The 20,178-nt window shown below is 56.7% G+C and overlaps 2 protein-coding genes across 2 annotated transcripts in view; both read right to left on the bottom strand.

Moving 5' to 3' along the window:
- Positions 1-4,204: 4,204 nt before the first annotated feature.
- On the bottom strand, positions 4,205-5,122 carry PI3 (peptidase inhibitor 3). The gene is made up of 3 exons (XM_056354176.1): positions 4,967-5,122; positions 4,638-4,799; positions 4,205-4,457 (listed from the first exon to the last, which is right to left on the bottom strand). Exons 1-3 carry the CDS (start codon positions 5,028-5,030, stop codon positions 4,453-4,455), a joined length of 231 nt encoding a protein of 76 aa, XP_056210151.1. The 5' UTR covers positions 5,031-5,122; the 3' UTR covers positions 4,205-4,452.
- A 4,163-nt stretch (positions 5,123-9,285) lies between these two features.
- MATN4 (matrilin 4) overlaps positions 9,286-20,178 on the bottom strand; it is an 18,072-nt gene continuing 7,179 nt past the window's right edge. The window contains 14 exon segments of the mRNA XM_056354935.1: positions 9,286-10,119; positions 10,280-10,384; positions 11,170-11,322; positions 11,677-12,090; positions 12,542-12,664; positions 12,807-12,929; positions 13,025-13,150; positions 13,628-13,750; positions 14,944-15,145; positions 15,147-15,298; positions 15,301-15,348; positions 15,351-15,487; positions 15,489-15,513; positions 16,882-16,995. Of these exon segments, the coding sequence (XP_056210910.1) occupies positions 10,061-10,119; positions 10,280-10,384; positions 11,170-11,322; positions 11,677-12,090; positions 12,542-12,664; positions 12,807-12,929; positions 13,025-13,150; positions 13,628-13,750; positions 14,944-15,145; positions 15,147-15,298; positions 15,301-15,348; positions 15,351-15,487; positions 15,489-15,513; positions 16,882-16,954 (1,863 nt within the window). The 5' untranslated portion in view covers positions 16,955-16,995 and the 3' untranslated portion in view covers positions 9,286-10,060.

The following is a 20,178-nucleotide window of genomic DNA, read 5'->3' as shown; positions in this document are numbered from 1 at the left end:
GCTTGGCAGCACTTTAGGCAGGCGAGAAATCACAGCAGGCTGCTCTGGCATCCCTCAGCTGTGGTCCCATCCCCTGCCAGACCCTGCTGCTCTGGGGCTCCCCAGCACGCAGGGGGCTGGGTGTAGTGCACGGCTGGGGTGGTGTGCTGGAGCCAGGCAGCAAGGACAGCTTCCACCCTGGCTGGCTCCAAGGCTTCCTGGTGGCAGATACAGCCTCCCTCCACCTGCGATCCAGGACGTGGCTCCCCCCACCCTCCCTGGCACAGCAGCAGCTGGTGCCCTGTGTTCCCCCTTGCTGTGTTTGTGGAGGGTGGGAGGGCACTGGGAAGGATTACTGCTGCATTTGGCCAGGCAAGCCAAGGCATGGTCATGAGTAAGACTCCCAAGTGGGGAAAGCGGCATCCCTGTGTCTTCAGAAAGAAAATGCTGCAGGGCATCAGGTGGTGTGAGGCAGCTCTGGCCCTGACCACCTTCTCCCTGTGGCTGGAGGGTGACTTGGTCCAGGTGAGGAACTGAGTTTATAGAAATCATGCTACAGAAGAAAGCACAGAGTGAATTCATACATCTGCTGACATTCGGCAGTGTGAGGATGGTTTATTTTTCTGCAGAGGTGTATATATATTTCTCTTATGGTGTGGACCATAACGGTATTGACTCCTTTTCCTACCTGAAATACTGCTGCTTCTCTGCAGAGGGGATGAGGGCTGTGCACAGCACCCGGCCATGGGCAGAGCTGCTGCCAAGTGGATCTGCTCAGCCTGGGGTATTTTCTCCTCTGGATTTGATGCAATTGCTGCATCCTGCTGGGACTACACTTTCCCCCTCCTGGGCCAGGCTAGCTAAATAATCCTCCATTTTCAAAGGTTTTCAAAGCCATAGTAATGCTTATTAGTCTGGTTTGAATCATCTCTTGAAAAGGTCTCGCATCACTCTTGAGCACTGAACTGTTCTGTATTCAAACTCTGACCACCCAGGCTCCTGAGCCAGAGCATAAAATATGCAGGGAGAAGGCTCCAAGAAAATATTAAAAAGATGTTCAGGTGTGCTGGGGGTGAGACCTTACTTCTCCATCCTTTGCCCTGTCTCCATCTTGGAGGGGACCAAAGTACATTTCTGTGTGGACCAAGGCTGTGTCAGTGATGCAGATGGTGCCCCAGGGAGCCACTCTGGATCCCACCCTGGGATGTCAGGGAGTGTTGGATATTTCCTTTGGGATTGGTCCAAGAGTGACTGTCCCCAAAACCCCTGTTTTAAGGGAAGATGGAATAAGCCAGACCTGCTGCATGCAAAAGGAGCCCAACGGCTCCCTGCCCTGCAGTGGTGCTGCTGCTGTGGGATGCCACAATGGATGTTTCTAACTCAAAGCCAGGTTCTTCAGTGCAGCCTTTGTCCATGCTTCTGGCACCGGACCTGTTGAAGGGGAAGGTGACCAGAAGAAGGTCCCACAGCAGTGAGTCCTGAGCTGTGGTAAGCCCCCAGGCAGAGAAAACTATCTCCTCCCTCCCCAGGCTGCTCTAGCCCTGTGGAAGCAGATAACGTGGGAAGAAGCAGCATGGAAATATCTCCTTTCTGGCCCAGGACACGCTGCTTTTCCTGCTGTCTTGCTGGCACGTACCTAGGATGAAGAGGGGAATTCCCTTTTTCCCCAGAGACCTGGATCCAAAGGATTTTCAGTCAAAGCATGCTGCCAGGAGCTTACCACAGTCGGTGATCCTGCCCTGTGCATGTTTTGGTGCACTGCCCAGCTCCTCCCAGGCAGGTGCTGACTGCACGGGGGGTACAAGTGAGTGTAATCCACGATGATGTGAGCTCCCCAGTATAGCTGCAGTGGTGAGCTGGGTGCTGCTGGAAATGCTGTGCACGGGGGTAGGGACCTGGGCCTGGGGAGAGGAGGGCAGAGGATTTGCTGACGTAGCTGCAGGTGGGTGTACGCAGTTGGTGCATCGCCTCCGGGATTTCTAACTTGCAGTGCTCCCAAACAGAAGGCAGCAGGACTGAAGCAGACCAGATGTCCCCATAGCATCCTCTGGCCCCAAAGCCATCTCCTCCTGCCTGCCTGGGCCAGCAGCTGGGTGACAGCAGTGACATGGGCAAAGCTGGCTCTGTCTTGGGGCAGGAGGAGGGACCTCTCCAGGCCATCGCATGGAGATGTGGGGGCCCCAGGCAGCAGTTCTTGGGAGGATGAACCCCTCGTGGGCTGCTGCCTTACCCTCGTCTCTGCAGAGGAGCTGCTGTGCGGGGCCACCAGTGCTACCAGCTGAGGCACCCCATGCCTAAAGCTCTGTGCTTAATTAAACCAATTAGCAATTTAATCTTGTTAACAAACCAAGATAATTGCAGTATTAACAAATTAGCCAGCTGTATGGAAATGCCTGCTTAACAGCTGATAATAGCTGGTCCTGATGGAGGAGGGAGGGCTGTGATCTGTGACTAATGACTGATGGAAGGTGTAATCGGGCTCCTCTGCCCTTGGCTCCAGCACCAGCCTGGGCTGCCTTGGTGGGGGGATGGCTGGGGGAGTGCTGGGGCTCTGCCCCTGTCACCCCATGGCTTGTGTGGCACAGTGCTTCCTGCTCAGGGGTGGGTTGCTCTGAGGGTGGTGGGGATATTTTTCCCCCAGCAGGACACTGCACTGGTCAGACTGCAATGTCTGATTTTATACTGAATTTGGCTGATGAGCTCCCAGCCCTTGTCTGGCCTATCCCTGGTGTCTCCAGCCTCCCCTGGCGCTGCAGGAGCTCTCCAGTTATCTGTACCGGAGCTAAACAGAGAGGTGGCCTTTCACCATGGGACTTCTCCCTTCTCAGTCACTGAATAATTTCTGAGTCTTTGCCTCCCTCCCTCCAGTTCCTCCATGGGGGTGACTGGAAGGACTCGCTCCAGCATATGCTTTCCCCAGCCTTGGCCAGGGAGCTTCCAGTGTCTGCCTTGGGCCATGTGCGATGTCGATCCCACAGCCAGAGGTTTCATCCTGTTGTATTTGTGGGCGGTTTAAATATCCGGCCAGTTAATTGTAGAATGGTCAGGGTTGGAAGGGACCTCTGGAGATGATCTAGCCCAACCTGCTGCTAAAGCAGGTTCTCCCAGAGCTTCTTGGTGCTGCTCTCCAGATTGCCTGGCTTGTGCCTGGCAAAGGGGACCATTAGCTCAGCCCTTATGCAGCAGCAGCTCCTGCACCAGGTGCCTTCGGGCAGTGCCTGGTGGGTGCCCCTGCCAGGCAGGGTGGGCTGAGGGGCTGCCAGCTGGGCTGTTTGGGGGGTCTGCAGGTCAGTGAGGTGGAGGCAAACTGCCTCCTCCCAGCTATCCATCCCAACACTCCTTTCCCCCGTTGCTCAGCACTCGCTCGTTTTCCTCTCTGCTCTCTAGTGTATGCAGACAGACCAGGCTCCTCTCCCAGTTTGGGCTGGCTCTGCTTGTCGAGAATGTGACTATGGGATGTGCAAGCCTGGCATCAGCCATGGGGGTGTGGAGGGCCTGGCAGGCAGCTTGCTGGGATTAGCACAGGCTGGGTGACGCTCTGTCCCTGCAGCACATGGTGGCAGTGCCTGGCTCTGCTATTGCACTGGGCAGATGCCAGGCAGGTCCCTCAGGCTGCTCACACTCTCTCCTGCTGATGTTTTGCGGCATCTCCTGAATTTCTGGTTCCAGCATTCAGCCATACAAAAGCCACAAGAACCTTGCAGAGCTGTGTTTTTGTGCCCTGCCTTGAGGCTTTCCCAGGGAATTTTCTTCAGCTGAATTTTCCCCAGCAGCTGAAATTCAGTGAGGGGCTCGGCACCACTTGGGGTTTGGCTCTATGTAGCCCTCCTCTGCCCTCCAGATGTGCCTCAAGAGGGGTACCCACAGGGAGGCTGTGCCTCCTGCATCCCCCCAGGCAGACAGGGTCAGTCCCCTTCCACGGCCCTGTCCAGCTTAGGGTGCGCCTGGAGGGATGTGCTCCTCTCCAGGACCCCCTGCAGCCTGCCAGGAGTGTCCCCTAAAGCGTCCAGTCATGTTTTGCTCCAGCCCCTTCCCTTTCCTTCTCTTTCTAGGGTTTGTATGCCTCTGGATGGATTTGCTTCCTTCAAGCCAGCCCCCAGCCACACTCCAGGTGCACAGCCAGATCGGTTTTGTTTTCTTCTCCAGGCAGAAATTGTGAGGTGAGAGCAGCGGAGGCCTGGGGAGAGGCAAGAGGAGGTGGGGAAAGGAGTTGCACATCACAAGCTTCCCTGGGATAAGCTCTTTTATTTGTTAAAACAGCCATGGGGAAGCAGAGGGAGAAGGCAAGCAGCCAGCATGTGGCACTGTGTCAGCCGTCGGCAGGGTGGTCTCTGAGCGTGGGCTGGTGGCTGTCCCCGTTGTCCTGGGAGCTGGTACTGGGCAGGACAAGCCTTCGCAGAGGTGTGGGTGGCTGGTGCCAGAGGTGACATGGGGGTGCTGAGGCGGCCTTCAGCCTGCCCTGGGAGTGGGAGCTTACGCTGGGGAAAGGAAGAGAAAACAGCAGGTTGGGGCTGATGCTCCAGTAACCCCAGCCCGTGTGTTTGGCCATCAGCCACCCCACCAGCCTGACAGCAGGGAGCTCTGGCAGCTGGACCCAGCTGCCTACCCAGAGCCACTGTCACTCTGCTGCCTGGGGACGGGGTGTCCTGAGACCCTACCATAGCTGATGGGGATGGAAGATGGGCGCGATATGCATCTCCTCCCGCAGAAGCCCCTGCAGCACTTCTTGTAGCGCGGACACTGCCTGTCTAAGTAGCACTTATTTGGTGGGTTGTGCATCGCGCAGGTGATGTGGACAGGCGGACAGGACCAGGTGCTGCCTGCAAGAGGAGGGAGTTGTTAGCTCCAGGCCACCAGCAGCTGAGGGACCCTGGGGAGGAGGTCCCCAGAAAATGCCCCACTCCCCTCCCACAGGATCCCTGCAAACACGGCTCCTTCCCAGCCCTGTGCCCTTCTTCCTTGTACCTAATCTTAGGGTATCTCATACCTGTTGGCAGGTCTGTCCAGAGGATGAGCATCCCCACCAGGAGAAGGGCGGCCACTGACTTCATGGTGCCGTGTCTCTGAGAGGTGTGAGTATGAAGAGCTGGGGGATGCTGACATTTAAACCCTTGAGGAGGGTGGGGGTGGGGATGGGGCTGGGCATGTGCCAATGCTTGTATCTCTTTGCTTCTGCTGTTGCGTTGTGTTTTCTGGAAGATTTTTGCGCAAGATACCAATGGGATTGCTGAAAAAGTAGCTATTCCATTGCACAACTGTTGCCTGCAGCCAGACCTGGGGCTGAAGGACAAACTGAGGGGAGGTGGTCCAGGGCATCATCCCCCAAGCAGGCTGAAGGTGGTGGAGCTTGCTTCCTCCCGGGCAGGTATGCTTCTCCAGGAGAAACCATTGTGGTGACCACACTGTGTTCCCTTCTGGGTGTCTGTTATGTGAGTTTCCCTCTGTACCTTGCTTCCACATGGACCGGCAAACCAAACCCTACAGCATGATCCAGGTGAGCGTGGGGCTGCCTGTGCCTTCCCAGGGATGATCCCTAAGGTTTTTTCCTGCCTCCTGTCCCACTAGTGGTGTAAGCTAGTGTGAGGAAAGCGGCTTTGGCTTAGCGAAGGGTGAGTCTTTCCTAAGCTCTGTGGGGGTCACCTGAATCTCTGCATCTTTTCTGGGTGGCCAATGCCAGTGCTAGAAGAAAGTGGCTGGCCTCACCAGGGTAGGGTAACGGGCTGATGACAAGGCTGCATGTAGCTAAAAGTCCCCATGCAGCACAAGGACAGCACGACTGAGCCCTAGCTCTTGGTGGCTGTAGGGATTAGGGGCTGTAGCCCTTGCTTGGATGGCAAAGATCTCGCTGCCCTTCAGAGCTCCATCTGCTCCTCCCTGCCAAGGGCATTGTACCTCTGTCCTGGGCAAAGCTGTTTCCATCAGGTGCTCTTGGGCAATGGGAAATTACCCCATTTCCTACCGATGGGTCAATGTCCCCCTTGCCTTGTGTAACAGCTTCCTGGAACCTTTACTTGGGATTTCTAAGGCTGGCAGGAATCCAGGCTGCGCTGTAAAGAGGCATTGGGAATGTCCTGGGAGGGGTGGGCACCCTGCAGCCAAACACCCCATGCTCTTGCAAAGGGCAGGCTGGGGCAGCCCCTTATTTTGCAGTTGGGTAGGGCAAGGAGTAGCAAAAGCCCAGATGTAACCCCTTTGTGGTCCATGCAGCTCCTGAGCCCCCACCATTGCTCTGCCCCAGCGCCTGGAGCCCCTGCTTTCCATCCAGGGCACGGTGAGCATCTCCCTGTGCTCTTTCTGCTCAGACTTCCCTTCTCACGTCTTAATGTGCCACTTCAACTTGACCTTAATTTACTGGATATCTGGTAATTATTGTCCAGTTTCCCTAATGATTCTGTGGCTGCATTCTCTGTAAAGCAATTTAATAAATAACCAGGAGAGTATTTAGCCAACCCAAATAGACTTTCTGGGCCATGCACCAACAATTTAGCGCTTTTAATAAGAAATACAAGCTTTAGATTAATTTTTAAGCAAACCTTTGGTGTTCAGCTGCTGTGAGGGCTGGACAGTACAGTGCTATGCTCCCAGCTGGTGCCAGGATCTGGCTGAGGTGGTACTTGGGGCCGCATCTCCAGGAGAGGAGAAAACACCAAGGAGTAAGGCTTGGATTCAGCTGCAGAGAAGCTGGGGGGAAAGTCCATCTGAAGGACTTTTGACAGTGCTTTATCCATAGGAGAAAAGTCTAAAATAATTTTCTATTGCAAACTTCCCACAGAATAACACAGACAATGGCATTTCTGTGCGTAGGATGGCCAGCATTTCCCAGTGTTGCACTCTGCCATGTGAGCAACACTCATTGCCCCAGGGTCCTGCAGAGCTGTCTCCATCCTACACTGCTCATACTGTCCTCCATGAAAAGCACTTTGTGAGCCTCCTCCCAAAGCAAGGCCTGAGCTGTGCGATGCTAAGGATGCTGCCAGCTGATGCTGCATTTTCCAGCCATGCCAGGGCTCTCCAGTTTGTATTTCCTGGGGATGGTAAGGAGGGGGGCCGGCAGCCCCTAGTCCCCCAGCCAGGATGCACAAAGCACAGGAGGAACAGCTTGCACCCTGCAAAGCAGCCTGTTTTCCCTCGCAGGTGATGCGATGCCTCCAGCCTGACATCGAGCTCCATCCATCCCCAGCTCATGGCTGAGGATGCTCCGGGTCCGCTGCCTGGGGGTGCCCCCGGCCCAGTGCACCCGCGCTAGCGCTGGTGTTTGGTGCCACCTAGTGAAAAGCCATTAATGAGGCTCTGCAGGACCACACAGACATGGCCCCGCTCGCGGATGCGATCCCACAGCCTGTCCTGGGGCAACTTTCCCCAAAATCCCACCTCAGCTGATGCCCAGCTCTTGCTGCTCTTCCCCGTGTCTCCCCCCTCCCCTCTCACACCTCATCACCGGTGCTTTGCCATCCCCGAGGCCACGCTGTGCTGCCAGCTCTCCTCAAGCCCCCTGGTCTCGCTGCCAGCCCAGCTCTGCTTTGTCTACCGCTTCCCTTAGTATTTGCCAAAATTACGCTGGGCCAACTGAAGCTTAATCATGCCCTCAGGGCACGCAGCTATCTGCTCTAATGCAACCTGTTTTTAAATGCCAAATGCAGCTAATTCCTTCCCTCCCTCCTTTTTTTTTTCTTCTTTTTTTTTTTTTTTTTCCCTCTGCAATTACTGTGGGTTTTTTTAGGGAGCTGCACACAAAGCAGGGAAGCCCCAGCCTCCAGGTTTGGGGTTGCAGAACGCTGCTGTGGCTTGGTGGTACCTGTCTTCTACAGCACCAGGATCTGGCTTGGATACAGCTTTTGGCCATCAGTGCCTTCCCAACCTGCCACCTCCGGCTGTCTGCTGGGCTGCAAGGTAGGTGGGAGGGATGGGGGCTGGTGGGGGAGTGCATGGGTGGGATACAGGGCTGAAAGGAGGGCCACAGGACTGTCGGCTGGCATAGGCACAGAGCTAATCGGCAGTGCTTCGTTTGCTGGCCCAGCAAACAGATATAATGAGGCTATAAATGCCCCGGTCCATGCTGACTGGGAGAGAGCCCTGCTCACAAGCCATCACCCCCACCCCCAAAATGGGGAGCCACTGCTTTCAATTGCATGTGGAAAAACTACTCCTTGCTTTGTAAAACAAACACCTGTGCACTTCCCAGCTCCCCTCCCCAGAGCTGTCCCAGCAAGCCCCACAGTCCAGCCCAGGATCTGCTTTCAGCCTCCTGCTCCTTGGCTCCAAATCACAGCCTCAAGCACACAAAACCTTGCCACATCTCAGCTCTAACACCCTAGGATGAGTCCCATGGAGCAAACTGCTCCTGGAAGCAGGACCAGCAGGATGTGCCCCTCAGCCACCCCTGAAAGTGCCCTATACACCCACCAGGAATATTCATGGTGGTGGAAACACCCAGGCTCTGTAAAGCTAACTGGCCAAGGTGGGTGCTGGAGCCACTAACAGCATCCCTGGGGAGAAGGAGCTGTGCTGAAGCAGTGTGAGCCCAGGGCTGTAACCCTCCTCCTCCCCCCACCAGCCTGGGGTTGCACAGCCCCATGAGCCCCCCCAGGCACGTGAATGCCTCCAGCACAAACTGCTAGCTCAGAATGAACAGCTCCTCTTGGTCCTGCTTTGCTCGCACCTTCTGGGTGCAGGACCAGTAAGAAGGTGGGTACATGAAGGATCCCTCCAAAAATCTGTCCTTATCCAGCAGCCTCTGCCTGCGTGCAACAGACAGGACCAAGCGGAGCCCTCCTTCCCCCCCGGTGTGGGGCACAGGGGCTACATCAAGGGGAGCTTCTGTGGTTAAAAAGCCACCTCTGCCCCATGCATCTGCTGGAGATGGGTCCCTGGCTGCCTCTGCATCCCTCCCGTGCAGCCAGCCAGGGAGCCCTGGTGGCTCTCCTGCCCCAAGCAAACAGGTCTGAGCACCAGGGCCATGTCCCCCATGAGTGTAAGTGGCCCTGCACCACTGCCTTGGCACACTTACACCCCCCAAAAGCAGGTGTGGAGCTCCCCATGCTCCAACAAGCACAGGCTCCAAAGCAAACACTGGGAATGGTGACACAGCATCTGTGCCACACCAGTTCCCTCCAGCTGAGGCCAGGTTTGCAGCACGCTGGGGTGTCCACAGAGGAAAGATTTATTTATTTCCCCCCCCCCCCAAAGATATTTTTGGAGCCGATGGATGGGGGCCTTTGCAAAAGCCAGAGGCCCCTGTTCTGATACAGAGATGCCTCTGTGACCCCTGCAGCCCAGCCAAAAGGAGAGGGACACGTCATACAAACCTTCAGGGTGTTTATTAGCAGGATAGAAATTTCTTTATATAAAAGAAGTGTTTAAAAATAGCACTACCCTGCTCTCAAAATGAAATATATATATATACACACGCATAGATGTTTATAGAAAGAATTATTACCGTTTTGCTATGTGATAAAAAAACCAAACAAGATAATGACCAACTCCCAAACAATTCTGCCAAAATGGGGGCAAGGGGATCTGACAATTCCTGCTGCCCACTCACCCCTGGGTGCACAGCCGGGTGCTGTGCTGGGAGCTGGCCTGGCAGCATGCGTCCCCATGCACTGGCCACAGTGCCCGGCTCTCCCTGCCCCACTACAGGGCAGCAGATGCTGAGGCAGCAGAAGCTCTCAAGGCGTGATCACAGTAGATAATTTTTTTTTCCCCCTTGCAAAGCAGCTTGCTGGGGGGCCATGGGGGGCTGCGCAGGGGCTGGTTCATCCCAGTTGCTCTGGAAAAAGGCTGGGTGTTCCATCTCCTCATCCAAAGCCCAGCCTGCCCTTGCAGTCATCCCAGACCTGCCAATTCAGCAGAACAAGGCAACAGTGATGGCTGAAACCCTTGGTTTTGCAGCAGTTTTGCTCAAGGGTGGGGGCTTTTTTTTTAGGATTTTTGTTTTTTTTTAAATACAGTGTGCATCCCCCTGGGGCTTTTGGGATACAAGAACAAACACTGATGCTTTACAACAACCTAGCAATAACAATGCCATATAGCTACTGTACATCCCCCTGTCCCATCCAAGCGCTGCAGCCCTCTGCAAGGATCACTTCTTGTTGGTGATCTGCTTTTCCAAGTCTTCGAGTCTGGCTGTCATCTGAGCAAGTGAACGTGCTAAGGAAACGGTGGGCCAAGGGCTTCTTCCCCTTGAAGGAGCCTGAAATTTTTCCTGCTCCTCATTTACCCATCCCTCCCTTCCCCGTGTGCAGTCTGTCCCCAGGCTGCCCTGCACCCCAGCAAACCCAGGTATCACCCCAAAGGATATTTTTCTCAGTCAGGCTCTGCAGGATGGCCACAGTGTTTGTCTGGAACTGCACCAGTGCCTCGCACTCGCATGGGCTGCGGATCTCCGTCTTCCCTTTGCCCTCCTCTGTGACCATGGGGGTTTGGGTGCAGTCAGAGTCATGGCCCCACAGTGCCTGGCTCTCCCCTGCTCCCACACAGCGCGAGTCCCTTATCCCTACAGCCACCCAACAGGGCTGTACCTGAGCCTCGGGGCTATCCCCCCTCTGATTTTCCTCTATTTTTCCAGCCTCACTCCTTTTTTGCCAGGCTGCATCAGTGCTAGCCCAGCAAGCTCACTGCCAGGCATCCCACAGGGCTGCCACACTCATGGTCACAGTGTGCCAAGGACAGCCAGTGCTGAGCTTCACTTTGCCTTCAGCCCAGGGTGGCAGGGAGCATGCTGACCCCATGTCTGCAGCCTTGCAGGGGTCCCAAGGGCACTGGGGAACCCCAGCCTGCCCCAGGGCAGGGATATCACAGTAACCCACCCTGGTCCTCCTGCACCCAGCAGCAGCAGAAGCACAGGTCTGCACAAAGAGACAGGCCATCTTCGGAGCTGGGGCAGCATCCCTCAAGGCAGAGTGCAACCTCTGCCCATGCAACAGCACTGGGGTGGCTGCTCACATTAATACTTTTGTATTAAAAGTCCCAGCTCCACTTTCTCCTTTTCCAAATCCTTCCCTGAGACCCACCTCTATACCCACACAGGCTGGTGAGATGCAGAGGCAACCTAGGCTCATGCCAGCTCACCCCAGCCCTGGGGTACATGACGCAGGACAACAGACACACAAACCACCCCACTGGCTCTGTGGGGAGAGGGCTCCCCCAGGCTTGGGGGTGAGCCCACCCACTGTGGCCAGGGGCACCCACCTGGGCAGATGTTCAGCTTGAAGTTCTCCACGAGGTGGGTCATGGTGGTGAAGTCTGCTGAGTAAGAGAAATGCTGCTCCACTGGCTCAGAGGCGATTGCTCTCAGCTCCTCTTCCACAGCCTTGCCAACACCCACAGCAAACATGATGATCCCTGTGTGGCAAGGATAGATCCTGAGCACTGTGCTGGCCACCCTGCATCAAGCAGCCCCAAGCCCAGAGGGAGCAAGGCTGGGGATGCAGGATTTCCCCTGGGCTTCCCAAATACACGGCAGGAATTTGGGAAGGACGGGCAGGAGGACGGCAGCACCACTGCAGTGCAGGCTGCTGCACAAAGGATGCTACCTGGAGCACCCTGCAACCACGGCAGAGGCAGGTCTGCCTCTGTGGACCAGGCGATGCAGCATCCCAAGGCTGGATGCTGCAGCCTCCCCCAGAGCAGCCACCCTGAGGAACCACCCTGGGATGCCCAAAGCACTGCAAGTCGGGGTTCCCCAGCCCCCCGCACCTGACTCCTTTGCTCTCCTGGCCCACTCGGAGATGTCGTCCTGGGAGCGCCCATCCGTGAAGACAAGCCCGATTCTGGGGACGTTGTGGGAGAGAGGCCTGGCACCTTCCAGCTCGGAGAAGCTGTGCTCTACCATGTGCTTGAGGGCAAGGCCTGTCATGGTGCCTTTCTCCATGTATTCCACCTCCATCACCGCCTTCTTGATCTCATCTGCGCTGTGGTACTTGTTGAGGGGGAACTCAGTGCGGACGCGGCTGGAGTACTGCACCAGCCCCACCCGCGTGCCGTGGGGGGACACCTCCAGCAGGTCCACGATGCGGTTCACAAACTGCTTCACCAGCTCAAAGTTTTGGGGCCGAACACTCTTGGAGCCGTCAATCACCATCACCAGGTCGATGTGCCCAGCCCCACACTCTGCAGGCACAGGGGGAAGGTGAGAAGGGACCAGCCTGGCCGTGGGCACCATCGGAGTGAAGACGCCCAGGGCTGGGGCAGAGCTGTGGGCTTCAGGACACCATGTGGACCCCCTGGAACTGCAGCCAGGCTGAGGCTGGGAAGCAGGGCTAAGCACACCCAGGGGTCTGAGCCCAAAACCCTCCACTGCCACTGCAGTGTCCCCTGAAAGTCTTTCCTAGGTCTCCCTTTTCCTGAACCCTTCCTCAAAGTTCCTGTGACTTCTTCTGGGCCATGTCACAGAGGACATGAGCGCACGCCCATCCCCACAGCATCCAGGGTGCTCCCCCAAGCCCGGCCAGCTCTCCATCCTCCTCCAACCCAGCTCCAAGTCCCACTTAGACCCCCTGCCTAGTTTCAGGTAAGCCCTTGCCAGCCAGCGAGGATGCCATGAGCCGTGTCCGGTACTCACTGCTGCACGCCCTGCCATCAGCCTGGAGCTGCTGGCCCTCGGGGCACACGCAGCGGTAGGAGCCCTCCGTGCTCACACACTTGAACTCGCAGCCATGATCCACCCCGTTGCAGAGGTCAGTGGCTGGAAGACAAGCCAAGGGCACAGGGTTATCCCCACTCAGGTGGGGTGGTCCGGGAACAGCCCCTCCCCTGGGGACTGGGCAGGACATACAGGTATCTGCCATACACTGCAGCCTGTGCCGTGCCACCGTGCCAGGACGTACCCTTGCAGGACCTGCTGTCGGGCTGCAGCGTGAACCCACTGCGGCAGCGGCAGTAGTGCCCGTTGGGGATGCTCACGCACTCGTGCTGGCAGCTGTGGTTTCCGAAGCTGCAGTAATCGATCACTGGTGAGAGAAGGAGAGGGGTGGGCAGACAGGGAAAGACAAGAGGAGAGGGGAAAAGAAGCAAATGAAGAAGGGACAGCAAGGGAGATGGCCACTTACTAGAGCAGCTCTCTTGTTCTGGCTGAGGTAGTAACCCGCACGGCACTGGCACAGGTATGACCCACGAGTGCTGACACACTGGTGTTGACAGCCATGTCTCCCGTCTGCGCATGCATCGATGGCTGCGGTGGAACAGGACACCCATCACCCTCCTGTCCCAGCCTCCCTGGGGCAGCCGAGCAGACCGCTCCAGGGCTTCAAAGCAGCTCCCAGCGCCATTAGGCAAGAAGGAGAAGTCCTGGGTTGGTGGCCAGACCAATTAATACAGCTTTGCACTCAACATACAGGGCCAAAACACCATGTACTTCGGTGGCTGGGATGTGCACCCCTCTGGTACCCACTGCCCAAAGCCCCCTCAAGCGACAGGCAGCTGGTTGTGCCCACAAGAGCCCCAAGTGTCCCACCCCTGAAAGGTGACCAGGATGCAGCAATGCCATGTGTCCGCAGTCAGTACAGACCCGCCAGGCGGTGAGCCCAGTGAACAGAGCACCGAGGCTGCTGCTGGCCTCAGTGGGTCCTCTGCTGCTTTTCAGCTTCCCTCTGTGACACCTGCAACCACAAGCCTTCTACAAGAGTTAGGATTAAAAAAGGGGGCTTACGGGAACAGGTCTTTCCATCAACGTTGAGCCTGTAGCCTGGGTTGCATTCACAGTAGAAGGAGCCGGGGGTGCTGATGCAGCTGTGCTGGCAGCCATGCTCCTGCTCCATGCACACGTCCACCCCTGCAAGACAGAACGGGCATCAAAGCAGCCCCCAGGCACGCTGGATGCACAGGGACCGCAGCTCCAGCATGTGCCACGTCCCTGTAGCCGAAGCCTCTGGGATGACCCCAGCGCCACAGCCTTCCAGCCCCAGCGCTCACCCACCGATTTCCAGTGCACAGACATGAATGTTGTGCGGGGCAGGCTTCTGAACCGCTTTGGCTTTCTGGTCTACCCAAGTGCTAAATCAAAGCTCGGTATTAATTGGTACTGTCGACAGCTTGAGCTGAGTAAGCAAAAGCTTGAGCTCGTCAGGAACGTGCTACAGGAGCCAGGTCTGTGTCCGTGCAGCCAGGAGCCTGCAGAGCCGGCTGGGAAGGGGGCACCGGGGCAGGCAGGCGGCGGGCAGGGTGCTGTAAGCGAAGGCACCAAGTGCAGGAGCACTTGTCCCCAGGGGACAACATCTGCTCAGCCCTGCGCCCCAGCAAGCAGAGAATCTCCAAGGCAGCCCTGCAGGCACCCAGGAGCCCCCGGCTAGCAAACGATGCCTAAATGAGGCTGGCAGCTGCCTTCTGCCCTTCAGCAGATGCTGAAGCACGTAAGCAAAGCCTTGCCAGTCTGCTGCAGTGCCAGGTCTCTGGCAAAGCCTGCCAGCATGACGAAGGACAGACAGGTCCCAGCCTGCAAGCTCCCGACCTGTGCCAGCACAGCCACGGTGCGAACCAGCCTCCTGGCTCCTGGCCGAGACCGGCTGGACACTGCACAGCAGCCCCATGTGCCCAGCGTGTTATTAAACACAAATGTGCATGCAGCAGATGCCACGCATGTGTCTGCACGGGAGGAGACGCTGCTAGAGCCACGTCGAAAGGCATACAGGGCTCTGGGACGTGTCACCTGGCCCTGTCACACCCAGGAAAACCAGCTCCACATTTCCTGCTCTTAATACTCCCATCATCTCCTGGCTTGGGGCAGAGCTACCAGGCACGGGTGAAGAAGAGCGCCCACTGGCAAATGCTTTCAAAGCTTTCTGATCTCGCTCCAGGAAAGGTGAACAGCCACCTGTCCCAGCACCTCACCAGGGAGGTTGCTTCCCTGTCCACGCTGCTCCTAGCAAGAGCAGCCACCCCAAAACACCCCTCTGAAGGTCACCTTCTAGCCCAGCTGAGGAGCACCAGCGCTGCCCTTGCCAACCCACATCCGCAGCTCTCACCCACCGCAGAGCTTGTCCTGGAACTGCTTCCCAAACTGCTGGATGAGTTCGAAGGACTCCACCAGGAAGACATGCTCCTCCAGCGGCGGCGAGGCCATGGCTCGCAGCGAGTTCATGTCAGCCCGCTGGATGCCCACAGCATAGATCTCAATGCCAGCATTCCGGGCCTGGGTGGCCACCTCAGTGACACGGTCCTGGGGTCGTCCGTTCCGTCACGATGATGGCAATGCGGGGGATCTTCTTGTGCAGAGGGCGCGCGCCCTCCTGCGTGGTGAAGGCCACGTTCATGGCATACTGGATGGCCAGCCCCGTCATGGTGCCCTGGGCCAGCGGGACGATGCTGTTGATGGCCTTCTCATGTCCGCCCGCGTGAAGAAGGTCTTGAGGGAGAATATGTTCTGCACCTGCTGGAGTACTGGATCACCCCCACCCGTGTGGCGTTGGGGCCCACGTCCAGGCTGCCGATGATGTCTATCATGAACCGCCGCATGGTCTCGAACTCAAAGGGGCGAACGCTGCGGGAGCTGTCGATCACAAACACGATGTCCAGGACCCGTCCTGCACTTCAGGGCTGGAAGGGGACAAAGAGACAGTTTCAGCCTCACAGCACCTGTGGGAAGCAGGGCTGGGAGCAGAGACATCCCTGTTGAGGTGCTTGTGGATGCTCAGTGGGGAAAGAGAGGGTATGTCCAGGCAGCCCTCACAGACCAGCACCCTCCCACTGCCAGAAAAATCCATGGAGGGTGCTAGCAAGCGGGAGCAGGGAGACAGGCTGGGGAGACACGCCCTGGCATGAGGCTGTGGGGAAATGGCAGTGTCCCCTTCCTCCCCAGTAGTGTCCCTGCAGCCAGAACCCAGCTCCAGCTCCCTGTATGTCTACAGCCGACAGCCCCAGGGGCTGCAGAAATGCCTCTCTGCCTGTTGGTACTACCCTGGCAAGGCTGAGGCACAGGTTTAGGCAGCAGCATCTTGATCTCTACAACAATCAGAGCATTAAAGTGTAAAACAGCCCAATGCCTCGGGCTGTCCTCTGCAAGCCGCAGCTCCTGCTCCAGACCTCTGTGCCATGCAGGAAAATATTGCTTTGGGCAGCTCTTCTGTTCCCCCCGCAGCTCCAGCCTCCCTAGTGTTTACTGCTGTTTACCAGTTTCTTGCCTAAAAACCAGGGCTTGCTTTGTTGTTTGGGTTTTTTTAAGGGCAGAAAATGAGACGGTGAAAAGCACAGCTAAGGGCGTGCACGTGGCAGGGATCGAGCCAAAAGAGCCTCTCTTGGACATATGGGTGCTACTTCCAGTGCAACCAGGAAAGTGTTTAGCTAGTGAAACACAATAACATATTTTGCTTGGCTGTGCATACCCAAGCCTGGGAGATTTGGCCCTAACGGTAAGCAAACATTCTGAGTCCCTTGGGATGATGCCCAGACCCCAGCTGTCATCTCAACTGCTCTGAAGGTCTCCGAGACATACCTGCTTCTTTCTCTGTCCAGCGCCTTCACTGTTTTTTAAACTGAAATTGGTTTAGCTCCCTCTGCCCTGGGAGGAGAGAGGCTGGTACCCCGGGGTTTGCTTTGTCCCCCCTGTCAGAAGACCCATACATGGAGGGGGTTATCCCTCACAGCTGTGCCTCCTGCCGAGGCGGGAGCCCCCGCGCAGGAGGGTGACAAGCCCTGAGCTGGGCTCTGTCAAAGCTGAGGACGTGCCCGGAGCAAGTGGCATGAGACCCACCGTGCTGGGGCCAGGCTTGGGCTCACACTCCCCCTGGGCAGTGCTGGAATTTTGGGGTCACCATGTGGGGGATCCTCCATCCTCCTAGGGATGGCCTCCAAGTAAGAGGCATCAGGTCCACCCACCCCAAGCAGCAACCAGTCCTCCAAGGGCTTCACTGCCCTGACGCTCTCACTTCTCTCTCCTCCAAGCAATCCCCACCGGCCAGAGCTCCCCTGCAGGTTTTGGTCTGGCTTCCAGTGTCGTCAGGAGAAGTAGGAGGAGAGGGGCAATGGGCAGGAGCTTCATCATGGCTCTGTGATACCACACAATTCCAGGCCTGGGAGGACTCGCTGTAGGAGAAGACAATGTGCAATCAGTGCTGAGGATGGGCTGAGCCACAGGGTGACAGTCACCTGCGGTGGGGAGTCCCCAGGCAGTGCCAAAAACCCTCAGCAGCAGCAGTTCTGACAGATCCATCCCCAAACGTCTCTGAACCCACGTGGAACTTTTCCATTCATGGACTGGCAGGTCTCAGCACAGCTAAATTTCATTACAGTAGCAGCGATCTGCCAAAGGGTCTGATTTTCTGCTCTGGGTGGAGGCTGCCATCGGACAAGCCTTATTTTCACTTGCACACCAGGCGGAGGGGATGTTCAGCCCAAATGCTTTTTCACTGGCGATGCAGCTGCTCCCCCACAGCCAGCCAGAATGGAAAGCTGCACCCGGGGATGCAGAGCAACCAGCCCTCCCGACACTCCCCCCACATGGCAAGAGAAGCCCCCAGAAGACAAAACCTGCTCAGAAGTCTCCCAAAGTCATTGGCAAAGATCATTTTTCCAGAACCCGCATACATTTCTTTTCTGCCTTTTTCCAAGCTACCCTGGGAGACCAGAAGCCTCTGCTGGCACAGATGGGCACCCGCTGCCCCGCGCGGCCAGCCTGCTGCTTGCCTTCCCACACCACCGGAACCTCATCACTCTGTCACCAGCGCTTTGCAGCTCTCCCCATCCTGCTGGCTTCTCTGAAGGTTGCTCGGTGGGCCCCCCACCAGTTTTTTTCCTGCATTTGAGGCGGATAGTTAGGGGAAAAGATATTTAGACCAGTTTACCCAAAATCTCAGCTTGCCACTTGTCTCCCTCCCTGCCCACCTCTGTGTTACCTTGCCTTGCCTTTCCCTGCCCTTGCCTGGCTCCTGCAGGGACATGGATTTATTGGTTTATTTTTATTCAGCTCTGGTTGGAAAGCCAAGGTGCTGGGGGGGGGGGGGGGGGGGGGGGGGGGGGGGGGGGGGGGGGGGGGGGGGGGGGGGGGGGGGCGGGGAAATGCCACAGTTAATGCAGCTTCCCCCAGGAGATGTGCAGCGCCAAGACTGGCCACAAATACTGGAAGGGTGCTTTTTAAAAAAGCACAGAGAAATTAATTTTATCAGTAGTTATCGGCTGATATTTATTTAGCTTCAGGAGGTCTCAGCTGTAATTCATCACCAGGGTTGCCATTTAATTGCTCAGTGGTTACGTGCAGCCCTGAACCTCATGTATTTGATAGCAGGGACACTGATAATACGTTTCACAGCTGCATCTTAAAATTGTCTCCAGACTCAGTGTTCACACCTGAAAAATGATATTTAAGAATTAGAAGGACAGAAAAGGGCTACAAGAGGAAACTGGGATCCAGAATACCAGTCTCAAAGTGAGAGACATGGTCTTTTCCCGGGGAGCATGAGCAACCCAGCCAGCCCGGGACACAGTGGCTCCGCAGTGGGCATCGGGAGCTCCGGCACAGCCATGCAGTGGAGGGGCCAGCAGGATCGCTCCAGGTCGTGGAGATGAGGGGAGGCTGCAGCCTAGCAGGCATTTTCTAGGAAGCCCCAGGGCTAAGAAAAGCATCACTTTGTGACCAGCAGTGCTCAGGTACCTGTGCCCACTCACAAAAGCACCATGTGCAAGCGGAGGAGCAAAAGAGCCTCTCCTACCCCAGCTTCGTTTCCCCATTTATTTAGCAGATTCTTTTTCCAGCAATGCTTTTGTGGGGAGAAAGTACTCACTAACCACTAAACATTTTGGGGACAGCTATGCCACCTATAACATTTCTGCAGCTCTCCAGACTCCAAGCCTCCCTGCATCTCACAGCATCCATATAGCCTCAAAGCCAGCCAGAGAGAGGAATGAGCTCTCGGGCCAGGAACCAAGGAGGAGAAAACCATTTCACAACTGATCTATTTTTAACAGCATCTCAGCTTTGGATGAAGTCCTGGCACTCTCCACAGCTGGAGGGGCTGATGCTGCCGGGACAGGGCAGGGTCCGCCATACATCCAGCACCGGTCCTGGCAGCAGAGACCCACGCTGTGACAGCACCCCAGACCCTTACTTCAGTATCATGCCCAGCTCTGCCCCAGCCGCAAGGCTGATAGGGACAGGGAAGCAAAGGTGATGGGACAGATGCCCCCAAGTATCGTTCCCACCATGCTGCGCTGGGCAGCTTCCCTGCTACCCACTGCCCTGACTCCCCTGGGGCTGGCAGCACTGGGGCTGACTTGTAGCCCCGTGGAGGGGTTCCCCCCACCCCAAGGGGTCCCACACCCCCACAAGCCCCTTGCTACCGTGCAGGAGCAGGAGGGAGATGGGTGGGAAGTGACCGGCTGGCAGGCAGGTGCTGCGAGGAAAGGCAAACACAGCGCCGGCTGCAACACCAGAGACCTTGAGATAACACTGAGCTATAAAGGAAAAAAGGTCCAGGCGGGGCGAGTGCTGCTGGCTGGACTGGCTCAGCCAAACCCTGCAGCGGCTGAGCTGAGACAGACACTCGGAGCATCTCCTGACTTTTCTGAGCAACGCAAGGGGAAAACCAGCCACTGCTTGTCCCTGTTGAAGGAGATGCTCGGTACATGGCACAAAGAGGGTGACCAAGGGAACAGCCACACATAAGGACAGAAGAGTCAGCCGTGAACCCAGCTTCCACCTGACTCTCCTCGTGATCTCAGACAAGGCGGACACGGAGATGAATCCCCAGAGTCAAACAGGTAAGCCAGCACGCCTTCCCCGGGCACCTCCACCAGCAGTGCCACCCCCCAGGGCATTGCTTCCCTCCCTGCTCCACCACTTGTCCATCGTCTGCTCTCCCTGCCAAGTGCTGAGTCTCGGGGAAAAACAGCCGCTTCGGGTTTCAGTGCAGCCTCCTTGGCAGCTCTCTCCTGGCTACAGGTTAACAGAAATGCTCTGAATATTCCTCTTCTGGTTCATCTGCACAGGTCAGACCTGGGTCCATCCTCCCTTGGGCAAGCCCAAAGGACAGGGCATGGCAGGGAGCAGGGTGAGGGATGCAGCCGGCTCTCTGCCCTCCTCATTGTTACAGGGGTGGGGGCTTTATATATTGAATTGTAGAGGGGATGAAGCAGATGGAGAGAAGAGATGAAAGGTTCAGGAGGTGGCAGTACATTCACAGCCCAGGAAAAGTCCCAAGTGCAGTGTCAGGAGGAGGAAAGCAGGCTGCGGACCATGACTGTGGAGTCATGAGCCAGGTCTCAGGTACAACC

Source organism: Falco biarmicus, chromosome 10, assembly GCF_023638135.1.
Source record: "Falco biarmicus isolate bFalBia1 chromosome 10, bFalBia1.pri, whole genome shotgun sequence".
In the NCBI taxonomy this organism is placed as follows: Eukaryota; Metazoa; Chordata; class Aves; order Falconiformes; family Falconidae; genus Falco; species Falco biarmicus.
This window is presented reverse-complemented; position numbering and strand designations above follow the sequence as displayed.

Excerpts from the sequence above, each read along its gene's own strand:
- PI3 (XM_056354176.1), bottom strand. The coding sequence starts at position 5,030 with ATGAAGTCAGTGGCCGCCCTTCTCCTGGTGGGGATGCTCATCCTCTGG. Across the intron at positions 4,800-4,966 it reads CTGGACAGACCTGCCAACAG|GCAGCACCTGGTCCTGTCCG; the intron begins GTATGAGATACC and ends CTCCTCTTGCAG.